Source organism: Notolepis coatsorum (assembly GCF_963971535.1).
Source record: "Notolepis coatsorum genome assembly, chromosome: 7".
NCBI classification, from domain to species: Eukaryota; Metazoa; Chordata; class Actinopteri; order Aulopiformes; family Paralepididae; genus Notolepis; species Notolepis coatsorum.
The window spans coordinates 103,019,817-103,039,108 of record NC_140171.1 but is presented as its reverse complement, the minus strand read 5'-3'; the positions used below and the strand labels follow the sequence as shown (position 1 = coordinate 103,039,108).

Below are 19,292 nucleotides of genomic sequence, written 5' to 3'. Positions count from 1 at the left end.
TGCTGTAAACACTGGAAATAACCGTGCGGGTCTCTACTGCGCATGGGCGTTGAGCAACAACGGCTCCGTATCCGGCTTGCGCAGATTACATGGCACGTTGTCTGCGAGTTTTGGCGAGTATCCAAAACGGAAACACAATTTCAGCGTTGCCCTACTGGCAATGCGTTATCCTGCCAAAACGGCATTTCTTTTTAACTAGGACAGCAAACGTAATCATTCAGCAACAAAAACCCCAGTGTAACCATGGCCTAAGCTGCCGTAGGTGATGATGTCACACTTGAATGAATGTCAACACAGGAAGAGTTGAACAGACAGAGATGGGAACTGGATGCCCGCTATAAAGAAACGAATAACCAATAAATATGAAGTTATGTTTAAACCTCTGTTGACAAGCGTTGTCAATATAACCCACCCCCTTTCCTCACAAATGGAACTAGTGTTGTGGAGTCCGCTTTGAGCGTTTCCAGGGTTAGCAGCTAACGCTAGTTAGCTTAGCCTAGTCATGGGATAACTTAGTTAGCAGCTAACGTTAGCCCATTGCTTGCGTCAATTAAATTGCATGTCATTAAAAGGTCCACTCTAGTCTGTGTCTAATGAAATTACAATTGCATGTCATTTACGGTCCGCGCTGGTCTGTGTCTATAATGAAATGAGGACAGCTCTGCGCTAAAGCAAGTCTCATCTCAGCCGCGACATGACAACATATACTCGATGTTCACAATATAGTAATTTACTACATCTCATGTAGAACAAGCCGCGATACATTGAGTATACTCGAAATATCGCCCAGCCCTAATATACGTTACGTTATATACAACAGTATTAGTTAGTGAAAACACAGCTAACATGGTTGACAAACACAAACATGATCGCCAAGGTTACTCGTTTCCTGAGCTCTGAGAGACCGGACCATGTGTGCACTGAGCTGGGGCCATACTGTTTTTTTTTTTTATATATATTTATCTTTTTCCTCCGTTTTTCTCCCATCCCAATGTTAGTCGTTATGCCAATTCCCAATCCCCTTCCTGGTCGCTGCGCACCTACCCCATACAGTCGGTCTGGGAGAGTGGAGGCTATCATATCACATGCTTCCTCCGACACATGTGTAGCCAATCAACCGCTTCTTTTCACCTGGCAGCGCGGACTCTCACTGAGAGGGTGTAACGTGTGGAAGGATCACACTACTACCCCCCTTTAGATCTTTTCCTCGCTGAGCAGGTGCCCCGACCGAACTGTAGGAGTCGCTGTTTACAACGACCAGTACCCACCCACCAGCTTTCCCACCCCTAACACTGTCAATTGTGTTAGTATGAACGACCAGCCAAGCTGGTAGCAACGCCGAGAGCTGGGCTCGAACCCAGCGTCTCCTGCGTTGGTGGCGAGTGCCTTGCCCACTGCTCGAACCCAGCGTCTCCTGCGTTGGTGGCGAGTGCCTTGCCCACTACACCACCTAGCCGCCCGGGGGACATACTGTTCTATCAGGCTGTCCACCCCCACCCCCCTGGTCTGTTTATTTCAGTACTAGGGGTTATTCCTGACTCCTTACTTTACACCACTGCTTTTAAATGGAGAATTATCTTACTTTAAGACTTTTTGATGCACTGCACATAGCCTGCACAACGGTGTGTGTGTGTGTGTGTGTGTGTGTGTACCTTGCTGAGTTTCTCTCCGTCGGTGTGTGTGTGAGAGAGCATGCTGTACCTTGCTGATGTTCTCGGTGTGTGAGAGAGAGCATGCTGTACCTTACTGAGCTTCTCTCCGTTCATGTGTGTGATAGAGAGTCTAGAGCCATATGAAATCCGTGTTCACGGAATCGCGGACGGAATCAACCAATAAAAATGGAATCAACTGCAAAACATGGAATGTTGCAGAATTTGGCCTAATCTGGACTGAAATTCCGTTTTTGGGTGGAACGTTTGGTGCACACGCGACCGGGGAGGCGGGGACGCTACAGCGGGTTACACACAACACGCAGCAGTGCTCAAGCGTCTGGCTGCTTCAGTCTTAACGTCGTCAAGAAGCTACGAAATTCCGCAATAAACCCTAAATTCAGAGCAGAGCAGTATCCTAATGACTTTTATGCCTCCGGCGATAAGGTGTTTTGCTAATTCTGTCAACGTTCCGTGGACTGGACGCGCAAAAACACTTGCGACACTATTGTGATTAAATGGCTATGTAACGTTAGGACATGATAGCTTCTAGCTAAATCTAGTGCACCCATCCATTTGTTTAATGCAAACGATTGTCATTATACACTGCCCTTTATAATCTAAATAAACTTAAATAGCTATGTAACGTTATAGGACTATAGATGGAAATGATAGCTTCCAGCTAAATCTAGTGCACCCATCCATTTGTTTAATGCAAACGATTGTCATTATACACTGCCCTTTATAATCTAAATAAACATAAATAGCTATGTAACGTTACAGTACATAGGACTATAGATGGAAATGATAGCTTCTAGCTAAATCTAGTGCATCCATCCATTTGTTTAATGCAAACGATTGTCATTATACACTGTCCTTTATAAACGAAAGGTGCCTAAATTATGCATTACTATATTTCATCACAATATAATACGTATATATAGCTAGGCTACTGACATTGTCATTGTGATAATGTCAGTAGTAGCTAGCTGTATATATTGTTTACACTTGAAATGTGTATTTTTATTTTGTCACAATATTATTTGAAAAATAGTGTAAAATTTAACTGTATTTCTGAGTTGCAGCACTTAAAAACATTAAATGGACTGTTATATCTTATTCAATTGTGGACATTTATTCATTCCCACTTATTAGACACTATTTCTGATGGTAAAATGAGCATAAAAAGCAAAATACAGAATTCTGAAATATTAAAACGGAAAAAACTGAATTTGGGAAAAAATATAATGGAATTTGGAAAATAATAAAACGGATTTCATATGGCTCTAATAGAGAGCATGCTGTACCTTGCTGATGTTCTCGGTGAGTGAGAGAGAGCATGATGTACCTTGCTGATGTTCTCGGTGTGTGTGAGAGAGCATGCTGTACCTTGCTGTCGAGCTTCTCTCCGTCGGTGTGTGTGTGTACCTTGCTGAGCTTCTCTCGGTCTGTGTGTGTGTACCTTGCTGAGCTGTGTGTGTGTACCTTTCTGAGCTTCTCTCTGTCTGTGTGTGTGTACCGTGCTGAGCTGTGTGCGTGTACCTTGCTGAGCTTCTCTCTGTCTTGTGTGTGTGTGTACCTTGCTGAGCTTCTCTCGGTCTGTGTGTGTGTGTACCTTGCTGAGCTTCTCTCGGTCTGTATGTACCTTGCTGAACTTCTCTCGGTCTGTGTGTGTGTGTACCTTGCTGAGCTGTGTGTGTACCTTGCTGAGCTTCTCTCCGTCTGTGTGTGTGTGTACCTTGCTGAGCTGTGTGTGTGTACCTTGCTGAGCTTCTCTCTGTCGGGGTGTGTGTGTACCTTGCTGAGCTTCTCTCGGTCTGTGTGTGTGTGTACTAGGGCTGACCCCTATTAGTCGATTAGTCGACTAATCGGTTGAATATATATATATATATATTTTTATATATATATTTTTTTTACTTATTATTATTTTTTTCATTATTTCCAAAAGAAAAAGAGGCCTAGAAGCGTGGCTAACACTAATAGCACGCATACCAGAGGCTAACTGCCTACGAAAACAGGCACAGAAAGATGATTTCACCCATCTAATGAACACACTAGACTAGACAAATATCAAGATGTATCCATCAGTGGACCAATTGCATGCTTTTGCAGAGGACAAGAAGCCTTCAGTCGACTCCTTCGGACATTAAGCACCCCCCACAGCCCAAATGGAATGATAAAAAAAAAATGTCATTATTATTATTATTTTTTTTGTCGACCAATAGTCGACTAACGGCAAATTTTGGCCAATCATAGTCGACGATCCAAATCCTTAGTCGGGGACAGCCCTAGTGTGTACCTTGCTGAGCTTCTCTCCGTCGGTGTGTGTGCGTTAGGGCTGGACGGTATGGTCTAAAATGTATATCACGTTATAATTTGAAGTATAGACGGTAACGGTATATATCACGGCATATTCATTTATCTTAAAATTTCTATATAAATGCTTCTGAAGGGGTAAAACACTGGTATGGCAGCTAGAGTTGTTCCGATACCGATACCAGTATCGGAAATGCCGCCGATACTGCCTAAAATGCTGGTATCGGTATCGGCGAGTACCCTCTAATTCTGCGCTCCGATACCATATGACGTAATTCATCAACAACACTGCGGTCTGCTGAGTGAGCAATGAGCATTATAAAACAAACGTGTTTTTAACCGACCTTGAATTAAAGTGTCAATGCCATTTGTCATTTTAACAGCAGATACTTTCTTAAATGCCACATCGTCCCGACAGAGCGCTGTTGACGGGGAGCTCTGATGGGTTAGCTTGGTGGTAGGGCTGCCGTGGTATTGATTTTTTCCTTGCCGCACAAATTTGCTAAATATTTCCTACCGCCGCAGTAACCGGAAAAAAAAAGTAGTCTACTCTTTATAGCATATAGCCTGCCTCTAGTCTAATGGCGCTTTCCCACTGCATAGTACCTACTCGACTCGACTCTACCCGCTTTACCTGGTACTTCGTTCCTTTTCCTCTGCAGGTACTACTCCATTTGTCTCCGTGTGGGGAGACGGGGCCGCTGGTGTACAGCATGAAAGCTCCATGAGCATAGCTATGTCCGTGAGGGCTTGCAGCAAGGCGCCAGAGTTTAACACAGTTTCAATCAATCAATCAATCAATCAATCAATCAATAACAACATTAACCAGACTCTCGTTGTGTCTATTCTGCTAAAGCTAACGTTACCTCTCATTGTGTCTATTCTACAAGCTTTAACGTTACCTCTCGTGTCTATCTGCTGACGTTAGTGTTAGCATTAGGCTAACAACAAGCTTAACACATCAGCGATCTTTTTGTGACACTAAACTCTCCGCTCGGTGGTAAATTGGGTTGATGTCGGTTTTGTTTCATCAATAAATGAGGCAGAATACACAGTGAATCCATCCTTTTTTGTTTATTGCACTTGTTCCTGCTGCAAACAAATCCTGAAAACAAATCCTGAATGAAATTAATCCTAAGCGAGGCACTAAAGATGGCGGCTTTCTGCTTTTGTGCAGACCCTCTCTTCTGACCAATCAGTGGTCTGCAGTGTTTCGCGTGACTTTTCTGGTACCACTTCTACCCGCTTGGAACCTCAACAGAGCAGGGTACTTTATTATTATTATTATTATAAAAAACAGCTGTGATGCAGTATTCAGCTTAACTCTGCGGTGGGCGTGATGTAACAGCAATACCACGGTAATGCGGTAACCGCGGCAGCTCTACTTGGTGGTGTTATTAGCATTGAACAGCTAATTGAAAGCTAGCATTAACTAACGTTAAAGTTTTAGCTTTAACGTTACCTTGGCTAAAGTTGGGGCTATTCATAATCCAGCAATAATGGCTGCAGACCTGCAAGCAAAGTACAGCAAGTTGGCAAAGGAGTATTCCAACGCAAATCACATTTTCACCAGTAACGTTAGTCTTTCCATCTACCGGTAGCTCATGCTAGCTAACCTAGCTCACGTTAACGTCGTCACTGATCGACCACCTCCGTGGGTGAACTCATTAAGATAGTTTTCAATTACTGATACTAATACTTAGGGGTGGGACGATACATCGATCCAGATCGATACATCGATGTAATTATCAACGATCGAATCGGATCGATGCAATGTAATAAGATCGATTCATATCGATACTCTTATTTTGAAAATCCTGTGGCGAGTCTCATATCCGCCCAAGAACAACAGCAGTAGCTCCGTGTGTGTAGACGTTACAGCATAGCATTCTCCCTTTCTGTGTGTGTGCGCGCGTCTTTGGAAAGACCAGATGAGGTCAGAGGAGTTTGATGTTTAAATGTTATTTAAACATAAACAATATAATACATAATAAATGTAGGCCTATACATGATCATGCAACATCAACAAATTGTTGTAGGAACGGTTTGGGAGAGGAAGGTAGGGAGGGGTTTTAGGTTGAGTTTTGAGTTCCAAAAAATGGAGCTTAAAGTTTAAAGCTCAATATATCAAAACGTGGCACTTTACAGTGAACAGGAGGTCTATTTGTATTAAAAACAATAGATTGATTTTCCTTTAAATGTCTGGAAGAGCTCAAAAATACAAATGTCAAATGATATTTTTGTTACCTTTTTTTAGTTGATCTAAATGTTACCGATTGTGTTAAATGGGCATATGATATCATCTCATATCGATTGCAGGCACCTGAATCTAATCTAATCGTATTGTATCGTGAGAGACTTTGTGATATCGGCAAATATCGTATCGTTGTCCAAAGAATCGATATCGTATCGTATCATGATGAAACTGGTGATTCCCACCCCTACTAATACTAATCTATACAATCACCTGTTGTTGAATAAATACCATTACTTTATAGTTATTACTAAAAAACAGTATATATAAAACAGTAGCTGTATAAAAAAAAATGTAAAAAAAGTTTTATAATTTATATAATATATATATATATATTTTTTTTTAATGTATACTATGCACTGGTATCGGATCAGTATCGGTATCGGCCAATACCCAAAGCTTAGGTATCGGAATCGGATCGGGAAGGAAAAAATGGTATCGGAACATCTCTAATGGCAGCTATTACTGTACTCTGGTATTACTAGGACATAGGGCTGCAACTAACGATTATTTTGGTAGTCGACTAATCTGTCGATTATTTTTTCAATTAGTCGACTAATCTAACGATTATTTCTGTCACACCCTCCCTCCATCTCTGCTTCCTGCGGGCGCGGCTCCTTTTCCGGGCTCTTAGCAGACTTCTTAGCTTAAAGGCCAACTTGCAGGTTGTATTTTTGTTCAATAAACAATGTGACTAAGCCAACGCTGACTTCATGAAGAGGGAAAAAAAGATAATTATCGAAATTGACCCAGTTTTAGCGTTTTTATCAAACATTTTGTCTACCAAACCACAACCTCACGCACATGCATATTTTAATCCATGGTTCATAGCATGCGTGTGTCATCTTAATGATGACGTCACATCAGGTGCAGGGCAGCGAGGGGCTCTGAGAGTCACAGGCAGGTAGTGGCAGGAAGCAGAGCCTTCTTATTACTACTAGCCGAGGAGCTAGTCTCTGTTTCACCCAACACTATTGCTCCGTGATCATAGCCATTCATCTCTAAAGCTAACCACTATTTGTAAAAGCCACAACCACGTTACCATATTTGTAATAATGTAAATCATTGTGTCGTTGTACATATTGTGTATATAACCATGGAGAGGGACCCTGTCGGCCACCCGCCCCCTGCGGACGGGTGTCCCCCAGGGCTCGGTTTTAGGACCCCTTCTCTTCTCCCTCTACACTAAATCACTGGGTAACATTATCACGTCTCATGGCTTCTCCTACCATTGTTATGCCGACGATACTCAACTCTTCCTCTCCTTCCCTCCCTCAGATATCCACGTCTCTGAGCGGATCTCGGCCTGTCTGTCCGACATCTCTGCCTGGATGACGTCCAACCACCTCAAACTGAACCTAAGCAAAACAGAATTGCTCCACCTGCCGGCCAAATCCTCCCCCCTAACCGACCTTTCAATCACAGTCGAGAATGCAGCTGTGACTGCGTCCCCGACCGCCAAGAACCTTGGTGTTGTCCTCGACGACCAGTTGAACTTCTCTGCTCACATCGCAGCGACGACCAGAACCTGCCGATTCCTCCTGAGCAACGTCAGAAGGATCCGCCCCTTCCTGACAAAAGAAGCCACCCAACTCCTCGTCCAATCAACAGTCATCTCCCGCCTCGACTACTGCAATGCACTGCTCGCTGGCCTCCCGGCCACTGCCACTAAGCCTCTTCAACTCATTCAGAACGCAGCGGCCCGCCTGATCTCAAACCTACCGAAGTCGGCCCATGTCACCCCACTTCTTAGGGACCTGCACTGGCTCCCCATTGCTGCACGAATCCGCTTCAAGGCCCTCGACCTAGCATACCGTGCGGCAAAGGGAACCGCTCCCGCCTACCTCCGGTCAATGGTCTCTAACTACACACCCTCAAGACCCCTACGCTCTGCATCTTCTGGCCGCCTCAGACCTACTCCTATCCAAGCTCCGGGAGGGTCATCAAAGAGAAGTCGCCTATTCTCAGTCCTTGCCCCACAATGGTGGAATGAACTCACGAATCATGTCCAATCTTTCGCCGTCGACTAAAGACGCACTTCTTCAACCATTATCTGAATTTTTTAAAAAAAAACTATAAAAAAAAAAAAATCTAACCCTAACTAACCGTACTGTCATGCACTTGTCCTAATAAACTAACCTACACTGTAGCACTCAACACTTTGATGAACATTGTTGCTCAGCTGATAGAGTTGTGCCCTTCCTGATGGCTTGTCGTACAGAACTTGTAAGTCGCTTTGGATAAAAGCGTCAGATAAATGACTAAATGTAAATGTAAATGTATAACGTTAGTAGCTAAGTTAGCTAACGTAGCTTAGCTTAGCTTGGTAGCCAGCATTCTCGAAACTCCTAACAATGCCCGATTTAAAATGGTTCTCTCCTCTTTGTATACCTTTGTCCTCACAAGTATTCTGCCAGGGAACTTATGGACACGACAATAGTAGTAGTTATAAGGTGTTTGAGCTTGTAACGTTAACGTTAGTTAGCTAATAGCTATCGTGGTAGCCCGTGTTGTGACTGTGATGCACCGAGTGGGCTACTATTGTGCTATCAACATGCCGCGACGTGTAGCTTGCTAGCCGGCATGATGCGTGCAGTGCTTTGCCCCACAGGTCTGAGAAGAGGACCTGCACATTTTACTCATTCCCCAAACTCCTCTACATGCCCCGATCTAAAATGGTTCACGACAGTAGCCATAATGCTATTGCTAACATTAGCGGGGTAACGTTAGCCAGAGCCATATAGCCAGTAGTACTATGACCCGGACGGGCATAAGTTGCCTGAAGTGACGTCACGGCCCTGCTAGCGTCTGATAAGCTTTTAGATGTGCTCCGTGCATGTTATTCGTGCGTGGACCTTTTTAACCCTTTCTGAGTGGCATTTATGGCGTCAAATTGGAAAAAATAAATAATGAAATTAGATACCAAATGATGTAAACTACCCATAACTGAAGAGTAGGGTTTAACCTGCAAGTTGGCCTTTAACATAACAGACCGACAGTACGTTTGGGGGAACTAATGGGATAACTGGGGTTGCAACAAAAGTGCAACTAGGGCTAAAAACACAATGAAATTAAATAATAATAATAATAATAATAATAATAATAATAATAATAATAATAATAATAATAATAATAATAATAATGAATAATATATCCTTCTTAGCAGACTTCTTAGCTTAACATCCCAGGGAACTAATGGGATAACTGGGGATGTTGTTTGCTCCTGACAAGAGTCTCAAAGTCTGGGGTGATGGTAGACAAAGCAACTCTGAGGTCATGCTCAATGTCCAATCTGTTCCTCTGCTTTGTCTTCAGCTGGACCAGAGCTGAGAAGCCACTTTCACAAAGATAGGTAGTGCAAAAAAAAAAAAAAGGTAAAAAAAATTATAATAATAAATAAAGATGGGCGGGGGTCCGGGGTGCGAGCAAGAGCATATGTGTGTAGGGTATTAGATAGCAGGTATTAGGGGTATATCTTGTATAAGACATTTAACTAAATGGTTGATTTCATTGGATGTGCACTGTTAATTAATGCTTGTATATCTAATCTTGTGTTGTCATGTTTGTTTATGTGTTTGTTTAAAAAATAATAAAAAAATTAAATACAAAAAAATATATATATATATATATATTTTTTACGACGCATCGACGCAAAAATTCGGCGTCCACAGGTTTTTATGATCGACGTCGTCGATTATGTCGACTAATCGTTGCAGCCCTACTAGGACATATGTTACATAGTACAGAGGTATTTTAAGAACATTTATTGTGTAAAACTGCAATAGAAAATGCAATACCTTTTCTCAAGTGTCTGCTGGCAGGTAATGCATATCTTGGATCGTGTTTTGACCATGTCTTTAAAGCCCTTTCTATCGACAGTTTGTAAAGGAACCATGTCCTTACACAAGTAAACAGTGACAGCGTTTGTTATGTCGGTCCACCGCTGGTTTTTTTTTTGTCGTTGTTGAAACATAATACAAATTAAAAAAAGATTCTGTTACAGCTGCTGACCTATATACTATAGCTAATGTCCATCAATATATTCCTTTGGAATGGAATAGGTTCAAGAATCGAATCAGGATTGTTAGCAGAGGGGCGGCTAAGTGGCGCAGTGGGCAAGGCGCTCGCCACTAACGCAGGAGATGCTAGTGTTAGGGGTGGGAAAGCTGGTGGGTGGGGATTTGACGTTGTGGACAGCGACTCCTACAGGTCGGTTGATGCGCCTGTACAGCAGAATCAGGAAGTAACGGGGGTAGCGTGAGCCTCCCACGCGTTACTCCTCGCCACTGAGAGATCGTGCAGTACAGGTGAAAAGATGCGACAGCTGCCTCCTTGTGTACCGGAGGGGACACATGATGCAAGGCTTGGTCCTCACTGCAGGTGACCAGTGGGAGGCATGGTCTAGCAACGTTCGAGACAGGGGAGGGAAGAATTGAAGGGAGAATTGGCAAGACGAAATTGGGATGGGAGAAAAATAGAAAATAAGGAGAAAAAATGGATTAAAAAAAAGGATTGTTAGCAGAGAGAGAGAGAGGGAGGGGGGAGAGAGAGAGGGAGGGGGGAGAGAGAGCTGCTAGGAGTAGCCAACGTCAGCTTGCTGAGGCTACATCAACAGGCTGCTAGGAGTGGATCTAACGTTAGCTTTCTGAGGCTACATCAACAGTTAACGTTACTTACGATTTTAGCGTGACTTGCTTCTAGAATTGAAGGTCCGCTCTGTTCCGTGTCTATTATGAAATGACAATTGCGCGTTGACACGCCCACTATGCAAAGCCTCTGTGCTCCACACTGTGGTTACGTCATTGCTATTTTAGAGTTGCTCTACCGGTCACAAGGTATAGTCAAAATCCATACCGTAGCGCAAATTCCTACCGTTTATACCGTATATATAGAGCTGCCGCGGTATTGATGTTTTCCTTACCGCACACATTTGCAAAATATTTCCTACCGCCGCGGTTATTACCGCATGTACACAAAAATTTAAAAAAAAAAAGTTTGAATGCATTTTTTTTTTAGTAGTAGTCTACTCTTTATAGCATATAGCCTGCCTCTAGTCTAAATGTCTATCTTTAGAGGATGACTTTGCAGCATGAATATTGTTTGGGATTCGGCAAGCACGCATTAGTTATTGAAAGTGAAACACGGATTCGAAGTTTCCCCTCTGGTCGTGCGCAGTTCACTCGGTGTCGCGGGCAGGGGTGGTTACCCCTAACCCCCCCGACCCTTTCTTATTATTATTACTATAAAGTTACTACTTTATAATAAAGGCATTTGTTTTGTGGCATTAACATTATATAGTTATACGTTCAATAACATCAGCGTATTTACCGGACCATAGCAAGGCTCTATTCATATCTCAGTTCCTTTCTTTGCTCAGAGCGTGCCGAGTTGTCCCATTCTGCGGTCTGTTAATAAAGTTTTCAATCAGACAAGTGTATAGAACGAAGGGCTTTTATTATAACATTCGTTGCAGACAGTAAAATCATTATGTCTCGTTTAGTACTCCTGAAGAGCGATGGTAGTCCACTCCGGCGGAGAGTTAAAGCTAACGTTATTAGCCGTGTTGTGATGAGCTGACATTCAGGACGTAAAAAACGTGTGACGCGTCTCTCTTCTGACCAATCAGTGGTCTGCAATGTTTCACGTGACTTTTCTGGTACCCAATAGGGTCGCTTGGAACCTCGATAGACGAGTAGGGTATATCTGCAGAGCCGCAAGCCCAACGAGAGGAGGGTAATTTATTATTATTATTATAAAAAACAGCGGTGACGCGGTATTCAGCCTACTCTGCGGTGGCCGTGATGTAACAGCGATACCGCAGTAATGCGGTAATCGCGGCAGCTCTACGTATATACCTTCCACCCCTATTGTGTGTGTGTACCTTGCTGAGCTTCTCTCCGTTGGTGTGTGTGTGTCGCAGGGCTCGAGACTAACGATGTCCCGTCGTCCCGTGGACGATCAAATATTGATTTGGGACGAACAGAAATCTTTTTTGGGACGCAACCGGGACGGGGAGGATTTTTTCTTTTTTTTCACAGGAAATGTAAATTAGCCGACTGTCAGTGCGCGCATATATTGCTGTCAAATGGTGAATCTAAACGTTGCATGATTAGCCGAATCCAATGTCTATCTCCGTCTCCCAAGGCAGCGATACGCTAATCCAACGTCAAGCTCCTACCCACCTCTCCGCAGCCAGTCGCGCTGCTGCAGCAGCAGCAGCATCACACCCCAAATGAATCTCGCTCCAAAAAATAAAAAACGTGTTATCAGGTGAGGGAAATCTCTCTTACCTAGGCTTTCTCCACTGTACAAAAACACTGCGAAAAGTAAAATAAATAAAAAAACACGCTATACTGTCACTGTGGCATCCTCTCAGTGAAGCGAGCACTGTAAACAATAAACATGCTGCGCTATTTGAAGAGGGTGAACACAGCAGAAGATGGAGAACAGTCCCAAACTGACCAACAAGGAACTGCATCCACATCCAGCAATACTACCCCAGGCCCAGGGCCTGAGTCTAAGGTGAGGACACATTTAAATCACAGAAGTGTAATGTTAGTCTATTGGAACTGTATAGAGTTATCGACGCGTTCTAGTTATAGCTGCTTATTATAGCTAACGTTACTGACTAACGTATCAGACTGCCACTGATTAATCCATAGTTCACACTATTTTATTCTTATTGTTAATATTATTATATTGTTATTCCTATTTTAGTCCTATATTGACCTAATGTTTATTGTTGTTCAATGTGAGCGATACATAGTCTGCTCTGTAGTGCCGAATTTCCCTCTGGATTATTAAAGGATTTCTATTCGATTCTATACTAACACGTAATGTTACTACCATTGCGAGTTAATTGGCATAACGTTAAATTTATCGAAACGAACGCGGAGAAATAGACGACAGGCTATAGGCAAACTTCACTTCAGCTACACAATGAATCCATATTCAGTGAGGAGGGCCCGCTGGAATTTAGCAGCAATTATCAATATCGACCAGGAGGACAGCGCGATCTAAGGGACATGTTTCATTACTAGTCAAGTGTCATTACTTTAGTTATCAAAGGTGGAATCTCTGGACGCAATGACATTATGTAGTTTAAAGCTAAACTACGTTTTTCTTTCTTGTTAGAAGAGGGATACCTTATTCAGTTAGATTTGATTTGATCTTTATTTATATCTAACATTTTCAACCATAAACACACATTTGTAATAACAAAAAAAACTAAAACGAAATAAAATACATTTAAATATATTTTCCTATGGAAGGAATAATCAAAATGGCTCCAATTGGTTGACTATAACAGCACCGTGACCAAATATCCCTATACTAGCACCTTGTTAAACACTTTTTTTTATATTTATTTTTAATCATAATTATTCTTGTGAAATCTTTCCACCATGGGAGCCTTTTGACTAAATCAATTTATTCTCCCCTTCTCTGAATGGTGTTTCTTATGGCAATAACAACTATAGACGACAAAACCAAAGTAAAGAAACTACATTTGATTTTTGGGACGGTTACATTCACTTTGGGACGGTTAAAATTGTATTTCGGGACGGTTCTGGGAAGGTGGTGAAAAAAGTTAGTCTGGAGCCCTGGCATGTCGTACCTTGCTGAGCTTCTCTGTCGGCGTGTATGTGTACCTTGCTGAGCTTCTCTCTGTTGGTGTGTGTGTGTGTGAGAGAGAGCATGTCGTACCTTGCTGAGCTTCTCTCCGTCGGCGTGTGTGTGTACCTTGCTGAGCTTCTCTCCGTCGGTGTGCGGCAGGAGTGTCTTCAGGGACTGGAAGCCGGCATTGATGCTCTGCATGCGGCGGCGCTCGTTGCTGTTGGCGATCTCGCGGCGGATGCGCCTCTCCTGGTCCTGGGCAGTCTCCGGACTGAGAGGGATGTTGGCCAGGCTGAGAGAGAGAGAGAGACAAGGTGGTGACCATTAGGGTTGGGTACCGCTCACATTTGTACCTGGAATTCGGTATCAGTACCAAACGGTAGGGATGGGTACCGAACTCTGTACTTTTAAGGGTACCGATCGAATTACGTCGGTACTACAGAGTATAGATTTGCGTTTGATCAATCGGTGCCACATTATGATACCGACTGTAAGCCATCACTGGGAACGCTCAGAGGCATAGTGAGGGAAGGGGGGGGCTGAGAATCTCTGTGTCTCTATCTGTGTGTGTGTCTCTCCCTCTCCACATCTCTCTCCTGAACTAATTTCATTTAAAAGGAAGAGTATATAGCTCAGTAGCTGTAACAGAATAATTGTATAATACAGCGTGCACTGCATTCCGAGAGAGAGAAAGAAAGAGAGAAAGAGACTCAAAGCGCGCACTGCGTTCCGTTGTCCCGGAATGGATTTGGTAGCTGTCATTTCTGTGTCTCCGTAGACCGTGCAGCGTCACCGTTTTAGAGCCGTAGTATGAAAACCGGTTTATGTATAATTTAAGCAAATTCCACGCCATTCAGAATTCCGTGTTAATATATCAATTCCATGAAATTCTCCGCAATTCCACGATCGCGGATTCCATAGGGCCCTAGTGCAGGGCTTTCAGACAAGAGAGAGAACAAAACATGATCACCATGCTATAAGTGTAGGTAGGTGCAGGCAGGGGGCGAAACTAGAGCCCGCCACCCGCCATTGGCGCTCAGTTTTTACGTTTGGCACCTCCCACTGAGAGGTCTGCCCGCCGTGTGGCGGGCAATCAAATAGTCATGTGAAAACCGAAAATCATGATCCAATTCTGAGCGGAGTTCTCACTCGCTGTCTCAGCACAGACACGCAGCGCATTGCTGCTCCTACCCCTCCCGCACCTGTTTCTGTATGCTGCTGCATGTAAACAGAGGCTATTGCCTCGGACAGTCACCGTGACATTAGTCTAGTCAGAGGGACCTCCGTGAACTAATGTTAGCTACTGTTACAAAATGACCCAGTCAACTATTCACTTTTAGTTTAATACATGAGGCATTGTGTAATGTTATCCAGCCGGCTAGCTACTGATAGCTCCCGACATCAACAACTGCTCCAGCAAGTGTCCAGTGCATAATACCTCCGTTGGCTAGGTAGCTCGTGTTAGCCCACGTTAGCTCACTAGTCACTACGAAATGTCCCAGTAAACTAAATAGTTCAGAGGCGTTGTCCCAACGCCATCCAGCAGTAGCTACAGATAGCTCCTGACATCAATGTCCTACAACATGCGTATTAGGGTGCATCAAATTGCAATGCAAAAATGTAATCTCAACATATCAATCTGTGTGGGGTTGCATTCTGTTCGGACAAACATAAAAATGATTTGTGCAAAGTTTGGGAAAGATTCGTTGAGATTTAGAGGTAGCACACAGCATGTGAAATATATGAAAATTGGCCTTTTTGGGCGTTTTACTAGATAACATGACAAGGCAATTTCAAAAACGGCAAGAAATAGTTTGAGAACATTTATTAACCCTAACATTTAAGAACAAAATGTTTGATAACATTGAAATAGTCTTTCAAACATGTCTCAAGCATCCTAGAGTCCTAGACCTGGTCCAGCTTGTGCTTGCAGCAGCGAAGATGTTGCCGTGTTAAGCGGTCATGCTCAACTGCCTGTAGCACATTCTGCAGGTGCTCCTCGCTCCTGGCTGCTGCCACAAAGTCTGACGTCAGTTTGACGCCACGCTCGGCACAGTCATTCACAACATTGATGGCACGTACATTCACTGCACCCATCTGAAATGCTGTACTGGTAACCCAATCCTCTACATCCAGTGAAAGAAACGCGGGATCGATGTGCAGCAGGTGCATGCCGAACCAGCAGTCTGGGTTGGCGAGGTCAGCCAAGCTGGTGGTCGGCGAGAGGGTTGGAAACTTTGGCTTGCCGAAGCCAGTGCCAAAGCGGAGCTGTGGGGCTTGCATGGATATATCAGCCGGCTTGTGCTCCAATATAGCATCTGCAAGTGCGCGCCGCTCGCCAACTGGCACCTTGGTGCTGAAGAGTGCCAGGGGCAGCATCTCGCCTGACAGGTACCATGGTGTTCGCTTTCCAACACCACCGGCGCCATGCTGGACCTCGCAGTCATCTCCTGCTGCTCCTTGGTAAAGCATGCCTGCATGCCTGCTGCGCTGCTTCACGCTCCTGTCGCCGCTTCAACTTGGATTGCAGATTGGCATCCAATGCTCCAAATGTGGCCACTCTGTCGCCCTTCATGCTGGCCAGGAAAGCAATGTCCTCTGGATCACAGATCAGCTCCTCTGCATTTGGAGACCACAGCGGGAATGTGGCATCCAGCTTGTGCTCCATTGCGTCCACCAGTCGAGCTGTAGCCTCACTGGAGCGCCTGGCCTTTGGAATGTGCCGCAGCTTGTTGCTAGCATCGACAAGCGCTACTATCTTGACGCATGACGCATGCTCGACGATCACTCACCATTGGAATATTGGCCTTTCCATAAAATGGCTGCACCTGCTCCAAAACGTCCTTAGCCGCATGGAACCGTGACAAGGCTCCGGTCAAACCTGGCCGCTTGGCATGCAGTTGCGTGTCGCAGTTGTACAGCATGCACTGCAAGATCTGGCGACCACTTGGCAGTTTGGCACCAGTGATGATGGCATCTGCATTGGTTATGCTGGTGCCAGACCAAAGACCAGGCTGCGGCTGCTCTGGCGGGAGCCTAAGGGCGTCATTCACGAAGCTTAGCGTACAGCCCTGAGACAGTGGAGCTGTTTGCAGACAGCGAGGTGGCGATGTCTCGCAGATAATACAACTACAAGTATGATTATATAATATATATATTTTATAAAAAAAAATGTTTTTATATAAAATAAATAATAATTATTATTTTTTTTAATCAAAAAAAAGTCCCATCTACCCTCCACTGGCCGGTGAGTCAAAAAGTTAATTTCGTGCCCTGGGTGCAGGGCTTCCAGGCTGAGAGAGAGAACAAGACAAGGTGGTCACCGTGCTATAACAGGGCTGTACGCTGCGATGATCTCATCGCAAATTGCCCCTTTAATTGGCCGTTGCGATTGGTAAATAATGTTTGGGGGCGGGCTTGCGAGTAGGGATTTCAAGCCTTGCATTCGCATTTCACTCCTAAATGATCCAAGGCGTGTGATGACGCTGAGCACTCAGGTATGATCAGCGGGGAAAATCAACTGAGCACTCACTCTGATAGACTGGCTGACTGTCTGATTTAGCTATGAAGAAAAGTAAAGTTAGTAGTAGGGATGGGAATCGATGGTTCCTAACTGGGTTTTGGCCATATGCTCCCGAAATTCTCCCGCTGTTTGGCTGCAGTGAAAACTACTCAAAATGCTTTAGAACCTACAACCTAGTCATTGATTTAGTTCAGGGTTAGCCGCGGAGCTAACGCTAGCTAACGCTAGCTAACGTGAGCTAATCAAGCTCACAGAGAGAGATAAACAGCTGACAGCAGGTAGTACAGGTACAAATACAATAAAACAAGGGGTGGGGGCTGTTGTGTAAACCTTGTGTCGCGTCAATCTGGTCCACACGTTACTCGTTCATATCTCAGCCCGTGCTGAGATATGCCCATTCCGCGGTCTGTTAATAAAGTTTTCAATCAGACAGATGTATGGAAAGGCTTTTATTATAACATTCGTTGAGGTAAAATCATTATGCCTCATTTAGTCATCCTGCAGAGCACTGGTCTCCTACTCGACGGCCGCGGGGAGCTAACGTTAGTAGCTTTGTTGTTGTCAACACACAGGGCATTCAGGAAGTCAAAAACGAATGCGCTTGCCGATTGGTGCTAAGAACAGCAGGGCGGGTGCAAGCGTTGTGACGTAATTGGCAGACTCTACTGTCAATCAAAATTATTCTGTTTTCCGTCAGAATGAATGAATGAGAACTTTATTAACAGATTGCATAATGGGTACAATACAGTACAGGAGGATGAAGACCAGAGAAAGACTTTCGGCTTTTTTTACATAAGGGTCCTCTATTTTCAATTCATCAAAACATTTAGAGACATACAAATATAGTTTCATAAAAATGCTAAAATGCTATTGATTGATTGATTTAAAACTTTATTAACATATTGCAGAATGGGTACAGTACAGCTCAATACATACAATTGTTAAGGGGATGCAGACCAGAGAGAGACTTTTGTCTTGTTTACATCAGGGTCCCCCATTTTCAATTCATCATATTTCATATCTAAATCATATAATATCTCATTGCTAAATATATGCAATATATAATCTAATAATCCAATAATCTAAATCTAATATATAATATAAAAATGCTAAATGCATGGGTATTTTATTTTGTCTTTAATGTTAGCTTGCAAACTCATACTGTCTTGGTAAGCCTCATAATGAATTGTTTGGGGTAAAAAAGAAAAACATTGTGATGTGTATCGTGTATCGCCGAAAGGTCAGAAAATATCGTGATATCATATTTAGGCCATATCGCCCAGCCCTAGTTGGTTCATTATAAAAGATACAAACCTGACAACAAAAGCACTTAAATGTTAAATAAAAGGACCACAGTAATGAGGCAGGAGGAACATATTTTTTTGCACTATAATGGTCAAATTGTTATTTAAAAATTTGCCCCTAAAACATATCTTTTGCCCCTAAATTTCTAATTTAGGGGCAAGTGTGCCCCTAGTGAAAAAGCTTAGCGTACAGCCCTGTATAAGTGTAGGTGCAAGCTCAACGGTCACAAAAGCCGACTGGCCCCCAGACTGACCTGAGGTCAGTGTAGAAAACAGTGATTCTCCACAGGGATTAATACATTTGTCTAATATAATATAATCTATGTGTAGGTGAGGTTACCCAAAATCTAAGGAGTTTCAAAATAAATAGTAGAATTCCAACACAGCTAAAATAGGTCTAGGTTTTGGTAACACTTCCCACATGACAACCTTTGACCCAGTGACTTAACAGGCTTCAGTAGCAACATCCTACATTCCTCAGATACCTAGAGGTCCTGGAGTTAGCATGAACTTCAACTCAGTGCCCCCATACACACACACCTCTAACCATTAAAGCAGGCCTTATGGTAGCAAACCCCTTCCAGCAAATGTTGCTCAATTAAGAGCATTGCGTGAAACATAAAGACCAAAGG

General features: G+C 43.5%; 1 protein-coding gene across 1 annotated transcript in view; it reads right to left on the bottom strand.

Annotated features, from left to right (window-relative positions):
• LOC311231868 (transcription factor AP-4-like) overlaps nucleotides 1-19,292 on the bottom strand; it is a 77,751-nt gene that overhangs the window by 42,745 nt on the left and 15,714 nt on the right. Inside the window, exon 2 of the mRNA XM_084318493.1 lies at nucleotides 13,924-14,125. Coding sequence (XP_084174619.1) covers nucleotides 13,924-14,125 — 202 coding nt within the window. The remainder of the gene's footprint in view (nucleotides 1-13,923; nucleotides 14,126-19,292) is intronic.